The sequence below is a fragment of the Apium graveolens genome, unplaced genomic scaffold, assembly GCF_009905375.1.
Source record: "Apium graveolens cultivar Ventura unplaced genomic scaffold, ASM990537v1 ctg9008, whole genome shotgun sequence".
NCBI lineage: Eukaryota > Viridiplantae > Streptophyta > Magnoliopsida > Apiales > Apiaceae > Apium > Apium graveolens.
In genome coordinates this window covers 28,859-38,900 of record NW_027421658.1, presented here as the reverse complement: position 1 = coordinate 38,900, position 10,042 = coordinate 28,859, and the positions used below count along the sequence as shown (strand labels likewise).

At 33.5% G+C, this 10,042-nt stretch overlaps 1 protein-coding gene and 1 non-coding gene across 2 annotated transcripts; one reads left to right on the top strand and one right to left on the bottom strand.

The window, feature by feature from the left end:
- The first annotated feature begins 2,227 nt into the window (after nt 1–2,227).
- On the top strand, nt 2,228–2,334 carry LOC141705538 (small nucleolar RNA R71). The gene has a single exon (XR_012568391.1). It is a non-coding gene; the product is annotated as a small nucleolar RNA R71 (small nucleolar RNA).
- A 5,486-nt stretch (nt 2,335–7,820) lies between these two features.
- Nucleotides 7,821–8,755, bottom strand: LOC141705537 (1-aminocyclopropane-1-carboxylate oxidase homolog 1-like). The gene is made up of 2 exons (XM_074508449.1): nt 8,433–8,755; nt 7,821–8,278 (listed from the first exon to the last, which is right to left on the bottom strand). The coding sequence occupies exons 1-2, from the start codon at nt 8,745–8,747 to the stop codon at nt 8,027–8,029; spliced, it is 567 nt and encodes a 188-aa protein (XP_074364550.1). The 5' UTR covers nt 8,748–8,755; the 3' UTR covers nt 7,821–8,026.
- Nucleotides 8,756–10,042: the final 1,287 nt, after the last annotated feature.

The following is a 10,042-nucleotide window of genomic DNA, read 5'->3' as shown; positions in this document are numbered from 1 at the left end:
AGCATTCACTTTTATCAATTCTGAAAGTCAACAAGCATTAGACATTAGACGCACACTAACCAAATACATATAAATAATATTGATATATAATAATCAACATGTATTTATATTTTAAGAAAATAATAGATGGATGAAAATATACGTGGTAAAGCTAAAACTTGATACCTGTGTACAAGGGAGACCTGGAGAGAGATTTGAGATCCATATTGGCACGAAACTACTACTCCGCTTATATCATCATATTACTAGTCTAAATAAATACACCTCTTCCTTTGTGAAACAACCCAACTGTTAGCGAATACCATGCCACCCATTATGTGCATAACAATATCTTATGTTATTCACTCATTTTTTATGGGAATGAATTTATCTCCAAAAAAGTATTATTTACCTTAGAATAAAATAAATTAGCTTATTTTATATTTGTAAAAATTTGAAGAATTTTCTTAACACAAAAAGATGTAATATACATAACTATATTTTACAAAATTTTGTAAAATTTTATTTTATTTTTATTTATAATTATATATTTGTTTACTATTTTAATACTTATGAAAAAATAAATTTGTAATTTTATATAAGATATTAATAATTTATTGTAAATTCTATTAGTTCTAAATGTTCGAATGTACAATACTATTTGTGTCTTATGTTTATTTTTGAGAATCATTAGTTTAATTTCAATATAACGTTTCTTGCAATGATTAATATGCATATATTTTAGGATAGAGTAGAATTTTGTATTTTAGTTGGAATTGTAGGATACATAATTTGTTTAAAAGTTTTATTCGTTAAAAATTTTATTTAAATTTTTTTTTTAATTTATTTATAAAAAGAATTTCTAAAATTTTAAATATATAAAATAGATAAACTCATGAATATCATGATGCGACATTAATAACAGTATTTGTGTTAATTGATAATTTTAAATATAAACCAGACAAAAAAATATGAAAGTGAACTTGCTTGAATATTTTAATTAAAATAATATTACGTAATAAAATTACATATTATTTTTAAGTTTGTTTAAAAAATTAAAATTAAAAAATTAAAAAACATGATTATAACGGAAGATATTTATGAAGGAAGAGTGACACGTAATGTGTAGGTAAAGGAAGAGTGACAGGTAATGTCCTCATCACTGGTTACCAGCGTCAAATTTGGTTTGATAACGTTGCACATATAAGTAAGTTGAGTATTTTACTTTTATACACCATTAAATTCTACAATTATAAATGTGTAGGTAAAGGTAGTTTTTAACTACCAATAGATAATGGTAGGTAAATTATTTGTAGGTAAAAGTACAATTTCTTGCAGTGATATTCCAATATTTTCACCCTTGTTACATATATTATGATATATCCTGATGTTGGGATACATCGAAAGCATTCCGATTGTTCCGGATGCTCAACTTTGGACTGGATGGTTACGATACAGACTGGGTTTTACCCAGACCATTAATTAATAGGCCGTAGTTGTCTGAGTACTCCCTATGTTGGTTGGGTCTATGCAGTTGGGTATAGATCCGCACTATATCCTGACTGATCAGCAGGTTATAGTGCATAGTTAGTTCTTATTTCCAGTCCCATTCATTTGGCACTCGCCAGTAATGGCACTTTATTATTCCATACAGATACAAATGGTTGTTCAAACCATCAGAATTCGATTCATTTATTTTCTCTTGTTACCACATATATTATTGCAGGCTTGTTGAGCAATTTTTAGCTCACCCCCTTTTATTGTTATTCGTATTTATTTTTCAGTCGAGGTAGAGAATGAACTCCATCAGAACCTGCATAATCAAGAAGCGAGTCAAGCAGTGGGACCCTCTTATACCAAGAGTGTTCATCCCTATCCCAGAAGAGAGTTTTGAGTTACCAGATCATGTGTAGGAGGATAAGTAGTAGTGTTGGTTTTAATAAAAGTTGTTTGATGAGAAATGTAGATAGAATAAAGTTTTGAAATAAAAGAGAGTTCTTGAGATAGATTATTTTTGAACTGGTTTGCAATAGCGGTGGCTGCATCAACTTCCAGAATACCTGCTACCTTGCCTGACGTCATCCTCTGAGTTGGGTTTTGATGCTCATTTGCAGCCATCGTCTCGATAAGATTATACGCCTCAGTATAGCTTTTAGCCCATAAGGCGCCTCCAGCTGCTGCATCGAGCATGGGCCGAGATTGGGCCCCCAAATCATTATAAAAACCAGTGATCACCATCCAATCCGGCATTCCATGATGTGGACATTTTCTCAACATTTCCTTGTAGCGTTCCCAAGCCTCGCACATAGATTCTGTAGGTTGCTGCGCAAACTGAGTAAGAGCACTCCTCATAGCAGCAGTCTTTGCCATTGGATAAAACTTCACCAGAAACTTTTGCGCAAGATCTTGCCACGTAGTGATGGACCCAGCTGGTTCAGAATGTAACCAGTCTTTAGCCTTATCCCTCAGTGAGAATGGGAAAAGCCTCAACTTTATAGCCTCATCAGTCACGCCATTATACTTAAAAGTGCTACAGATCTCGACAAAATTCCTTATGTGCATGTTGGGGTCTTCAGTTGCCGCTCCTCCAAAAGAAACAGAATTCTGCACCATCTGAATAGTGCCCGGCTTGATTTCAAAGGTGTTAGCTTGAATAGCCGGATGAAGGATGCTTGACTGAATGTCATCGATTTTAGGCCGAGAAAAATCCATAAGAGCTGGATCAGCTTGAACAATACGATCTCCCATGTTTACTGGTTCTTTTTGCTCAATTCCTGAATCTGAATCCTCAAAATCTAACTTCTCCGGAATATCAAGAACTTCGTCTGTCTCCTCAGCTATATCTAAAGTCCTCTTGCGAGCACGAGAACGAGTTTGCATAAACGCTTGCTAAAGTACCTGAAACACAACCGAAAAGAGTAAGTAACTACTACGTCCTAATCACTGAGTCCTAATGACCAATGATGGTAAGTACATAAACTAAACAAATACGCCGAGTCCCCGGCAGCGGCGCCAAAAACTTGATAGGGCGAAAACACGCGCTAATATTCACGCAAGTATACGCGTTCGCAAGTAATATAGAATACTTTCTAGTTCGTTCCCTCAGAGACTCAGACTAAATTATTGTCTAATTAAACTCACTCACCAATGTATGATTACTTCTCAATGTTAAGATAATAACACTTAAAATTGTTGATTAAATATTAACTATAACTAACTACTTAATTAACCACTTAACTAACACTTCAATTTATCAATAATAAAACACTCATGAGATCACAACTTCATTATTACTTCCTTCAATAGCCATTGTTATTACCTTTAGCATGTGACAGTGATGATATTAACTGAATAACACGAAACTGATAAAAGCCAACTTTGATTGTACTAATACCATTCTACCAAGCATCCACAATTAAGATAGAAGTTGAATAGTCATCAATTATGTTGAGTTCCTATATGTCTACAAAAATTGACAACACAACGATTTAAGCACAAGCTATTCCTTTTGATTACATAGGGCAAATAAAACTGTTAGAGTCACCCACTAATCATGCTCAACGTACATGAACCTATGCTAGCATGGCAAGTTCTAAATCTCAAGATCCACCGTCGCTTCACAAGAGATTAACAACCTATCTTATATGTTCGCAACGCACATAAGACGAATATGCACGACCAATACTAGATATCATGCAATCATCACACACTAAAGTATTAAACAATTAACTAAAGAATTCCATAATAAATCCGTTGCAACCCCATGATCACGATTAGCCCATAATAGAACTTATCGCCATCATGGGTTCATATGAAATCATGACAAAACAAACACAAGAAAATAATAACTAAACTAATTATATTAAAACAGAGTACGTCACAAGAGTAAATAAGTCAAAGCAAGAAAACTAGCATCCAACGTTACAACAAAACAAGAATCACAAGAATATATGCTTCCTCTTCGTTGCGGTGTGCTAAATCGGTCCTCTTCCTTATCTCCTTCGCTTCTTGCGTAAAACACAATCTAAAACATAATCTCCTTAATACTCTCTGTGAAAACGTCTCAAATCTACCTATATAATAGTCCCATAAAACTCAGATTACATAGTAGTTGGAAGCCAAACAGAAGTAGAAGTCTAAAATAATTTATCTTTTTCCCCGACCCTGCGCGGCCGCTCAGCATAGCTGCGCGGGCGCGCAGATTGCTGCGCGGCCGCTCAGCTATGCTGCGCGGGCGCGCAGGCCTCTACTGGAAAAAATCCAGGTTTGCTCCGTTTCTTCGCCATAATCTGCCCATTCCTTTCCTCTCGCAATGGTGAACACATGCCAAGGCTTATTCTTGATGATTCCTCCCCCGAAATGCAACTAATACCCTGAAACGCATAAACACTAGAAAAACGCATCAAATACACAAAATACTTGATTTCAAGACACCAAATTTAAGCCATTTTAAGACGTTATAAGTGGTATAAAATGCCACTTATCAGTGATCTGTGTTCAAATTTTCCTGCTGGCTGTGAGATTCATGAAGTAGTATGCCCAAAACATAAAAAACAGAGGACTGAAATAGTTGTTCAGATACTTGATGACAGAACTTGCACTAGTAATCTTACGACAGTGAACTCATGTGCCGAACATCTATTAGAAGTAGTGGTGGCTGAAGCTTGCATAAATGCTACTGAAGTTAAGCATGAGGATACTATATCGGGATCGGTAAATTCGTTGCTGACATTTGACAAAGTTTTAGAGCCTCACACCAATGACGCACATGGTATCTATTCAGCAGATTATTCATTAAAACAACATTCTTCCATTATTGAAGAGAACGTAAATTACTCCATTCATACATCTAGAGGCTGTTAGGAGTTGTCCTACATCATTTGTGGGAGAGGCAGATTGGTTGTTAATAAGCAGCGAGTTAACTCTGTTAGTATGACATTTTGGGATGTGCCTAAAAATAAATTCGTGTGGTTTTGTCCCAAAGCAAAAAATATCATACTAATGTAAAGTTAAGACTCGCACGCGGCCCAACCTACTTCCTCAACCTTCAATTTCTAAATATCTAGGTATGTTTCTACATGACTTCATCATTTTCTTACACTTTATATACACCCACAAACACAATCGAACAAACTTTCATAGATACACTTAAATGACAAGACGAGAATATTAGAACCCTGGTAAGTGAGGGTGATGAAAGGGAAAAGTTGGATAAATGCTGTAATTTTATTGTTTTAATGATGCAGCAATCTGAGAAACTTGAAAAGTTAGTTACCAATATTAATACATATGGAAGACAGAAGTTACGAATACGAATCAGAAACCTGAGAAGTCAATCTCGAGGGTTTTTGAAAGTTTGGATCCACTTGTATCTTATCTTGCAAAATATCTGCAACATATAAATGAAAACGTTGTCAGCAAGAAACGTAACAGCAGTAGTGTCTTTTGGGACTCGGTAGTGGGCACAGAGAATAATGATGATCTATCTTTACTCAATGGCTACAGCTGGGAAGATTACTATAGAGAGGGTAATCATATAAATAAGTGTGATCTGTGTTCAAATTTTTCTGTTGGTCGTGGGATTCATGAAGCACTATTCCAAAAAATAAAAAACAGAAGACTGAAATAGTTGTTCAGATACCTGATGACAGAACTTGCATTAGTAATCTTACGACAGTGAACTCATGTGTGGAACATCTATTAGAAACAGTGGTGGCTGAAGCTTGAATAAATGCTACTGAAGTTAAGCATGAGGATACTAAATCGGGATAAGTAAATTCCTTGCTGATATTTGACAAAGTTTTAGAGCCTCACACCAATGACGCACATGGCATCTCTTCAGCAGATTATTCACTAAAACAACATTCTTCCATTATTGAAGACAACGCAAATTACTCCATTCGTACATCTGGAGCCAATGATGCATGGCAGGTTACCAAAAGCATTATCATCTGCAAGCTATAGTAAATGTAATAAACAAAAGGAGAGGCCTCGATTAATAATGGCAAAAAATGTAGACAGTTAATCCAAGATTGCATTAAGGAATTGCGGGAACTCGTGCCATATGGGTCCAAGGTATGTCATGTGGACCATTTCTTTTGCCATTCTAATCGGTGTGCCTCAATGTTCATCATTTAATGTATTTTGAATAAAATTTGATGATCTCATAAAAAATTCTTATGCAAGTATATATCTTTCATAAGTCTTTGCAATAATTTATTAGACATTCATTTCCAAAATCATGACTTTTTGTATAAAACCCCTTTCTGGATTTAACACTTTCTACAAGGGAATAAGATACTTCAGAGATAAAAATTTAGCAAACAAAAAGTTAGAGTCTATGATATCAGTTATTCTTTCTTGGTAATATACTCCGGTAGAATTCTGCAATTGGTTGACCAGGAAATTGTTACATGTGGATCTTTCAGTTATGAGCAAATATCAAGCTGGGCAATGGAAGTGGGAATTCACTTAAGAGTTTTACCAGTGACGGTAGAACATATTGTTGCAAGTGGGCAAATGTTGGTAAAAGTTAAATTTGGGAGTGCAGTTGAAAACCGTTGTGTACTTATTAAAACATTACAAATGATTCTTTTGAAATGCCCTAGTGAGTAATGGGAAGCGGGCTACTCTCCGAAAACGGGCGATCTTCTTCTTCTTTTTATATCTTTGGATGTTTGAGGGGAGTGATCATTCCCATTATCTAGAATATATTGAAATAAGTCTTTGTACTTGTATCTAGATGCTATGTGAGGATCGCAGCCCCTTTCTTGAAATTGTGAAAACAATAAGGAGCTTGGGTTAGCAATGGACATGTTTGGCAAATCTTATAAGCAAGCTTATTGGCTTATAAGCCCGCAACAGTTTAGTGACGAGTGTTTGTCGACCCAACGTTATAAGTTGAATTTACAACTTATAAACTGATAAGTTGAATGTTAGTAACGAGGTACTTAATCTTAACTTATTTTTTATTTTTAATTTTTTTATCAGTTTTAGTTTTAAAATATATTTTTTTAAATGTCAATCAAACTTAAAATATAAGAATTAAGATAATTATATTTAAAAATTATTTATTTTAGTTTATTTAATTAAAAAAATCTAACTTATAAATTAAATTATCCAAACATTTGTATAACTTATAAGCATTTATCAAGTTATGATTATCACTTATCAGACGCTTATTCAACTTAAGTTATAAGTTAATTATATTAAATTTCCAAACGGACACGTATTAAAGGACGGTACAGAAGTCTACAATGGGAAAATCTCGATATACTATGTGGTGGATATACTATTCTTTGTTAAACGTGCCATGGCAACTTCTTGATTCTATTGCATTTCAAGTTGCAAAGAACAATCAACTTAATAAAAGACTATTTCTACAATCCTTTATTTTCATATCCTTGGACCTGACTGGTTTTATGTTACAAATGTAATTTAATATATGTTTAAATTGTTTTTAAATTGATACTCTTTGCTGGGGCAGGACAATATGAACATGGACAAATGCACTGTGCTCACTCTTGAAGATATTGCAACAAAAGGCATTATGTTCAAGGGCTGTGACGTTTAACAGATAGGACTGTTTAGAAGACAACACACTATAAACCTAGAAGAATGGTCCTTAAAGTATAATTCTCTTTTTTGGTCTCTACACGAGTGGTTTTCGATTTTTTGTTCTATCAGATCTTTTTGCCACTGCAAAATCGTATGGTGCTGCAAGGGAGCGGATCTTTGTTTGGTTTTTCTTCTTGGTTAAGTTTCGTGAGAGTTGTGATAGTGTCATGTTGAATTCGTGTAATTTTAAGATGTGGTGCTGTATAATGAACTATCAAATGAAGTTTTAATTTAAAATTTCTTTTGAAAGCTTAATGTCTGCTGTGTTGTTATTATTACGAAATAAAAAAATATAGCAAACATTCTGGATTTTGATAAATTTATACAGGCATGAGCTATATTACCATTTTTACTGTCCCGGAAAATTAACAGCCTAGCATCAAACAAACACTGCTACTTTTTTTCTTGCAACTGCCTGTCTGCCATTTTTTCATAGCTTATAGTGAGAAAGCGTTGGTGTACCATCCATTGCTCTGGACTGATGGTAGAGTGCATATTCCAAGGGCACTATTTCCTTGTACATAGGTTGGTTGCTGTCAGACATAAGCTCCATTATCGGGCCGTATGGCTTCAGTAAGTTCTTAGCACTCGGATACAGAAAACATGCTGCTGATACCCTTATTTGATCACTGTGTGCCAGTACTCTATGATCTGCACTTTTGAATTTGTCGTTTGAAATAATCTGTACTCACAAAGTAAGGAAAAAGAGTTATTTAAAAAATTTGAAAATAAAAAATCGCTCTGTTGGTTCTGGAAAACTCAGCAGTATACAGAGTACGACAGTATCAGAATTGTAACTTTTATATAATTTAAAAAAAAATCAAGTATACAGCTACCTGCATAAGATCTCCAATGTGGGCTATCAGAGCACCGGGAATTGGAGGAACATCAACCCAGTGATCTTGATGAAGAAATTGGAGGCCACCAATTGTGTCTTGTAGTAGTATAGTTAGAAATGTAGGGTCTGAATGCCGTGGAGCTCCAAAGGCAAGATCAGGCTCAGGGCAAGCCGGATAATATAACCAGGTCAAGAACTCACTTTTCATGCATTCAATGCGCGACAAATAGTCACTGCTTAACCCTAAAGCTTCAGATAGCAATTCCGATAGGGTCGCTCTCAGTTTGATCATTGACTGCACATAATCTCCCATTTCTTTCCTGCGAAATAAAAAGAAAAATAAAAAGAATAAAGGGAAGATAATTTTATATGAAAAGACCATATATGGGGAGAGAATTAAAATACATGGTTGGTGCAAGTGGAAACATAATTCACATGCATAAATAATATGACATAAATTTCCTGCTATTTTGACCACCAAATATTTTTGAACATTAATAAAGCACATGAATAAGATAAAAAGAAAACACACAAAGTGAATATTAACTCAGATTTTGTGGTGGCAGTTTCACGGATATTTGAAGTGATTCTAGTATTAGTGTGGCTTCTTTCAAATGAGACTGAAAATGAATTGAATTAACCTCAAATGCATATATAAGATCTTGAATTAAGACTCGCATGTACATAAAATTAATATTTATTAAAAATAAATATTCATAAATGATATTACTATAAGATATGTGCAGGTGATTATTGATTCCACCTTGGATGCTTTATCATCCTGGAGCGGAACTCAAGCCAGAATGCAACCCGCGATTCCTTTAGCAACTATAAACGCAATTCATCACTAAGCCGAAAATGACAACAATTTACATTAAGGACATAAGAATATAAAAAGATAGTAAAAGAAAATTTGCACATATTATACATAAAAATTAAAATGGAAGAGGCAGTAATCAATTAATTATTCTTTTGAATCATTCTTTCACTGCAAAGATATAATCAAATATATAAGAAGAAAGACACTTATATTCTGACTTCTCAACATTTGCGCCTTTCACAAAATTTTCCACGGCCTTCTGAAATCCTTCTTTCTTTCAATAATCATAAATGTAGAGATCCAGTGTAGAAATTTTCAAATCAAATAAATTCAAATGGTGAATTAAAAGATATAAGATAGAATCAAACAATATAATGTTGAATTTAATATGTGTGGACATATTAAAAAAGAATTTTCAATTAATCGTAATAAAGGCAAAGAATGTAAAAAAGATAAATAAGGTATAAAGAAAATAAAATTAGAGTATATGGGAAAAATCTTGAATTAATTATAAATATAAATACTGAAAAGAATCTTTAATTCATTATTTAAAGAACAAAGTAATAGATGTTTATTTATAGTTAAGTTTGATAAACTTTTGTACTACTTAATAAAAATAAATGTCAAAAATAACAAGGACAAAAATAAATGGTTTAACTACAACAATATCATTGCAAGAAAATATCGTGCGGATTTAAATAAAGGATATCATCGTAAAAATCATTTATCATTATAAATAAATATTATATTACTAATTAATTTTTTTAATAATTTCTTAACACAAGTAA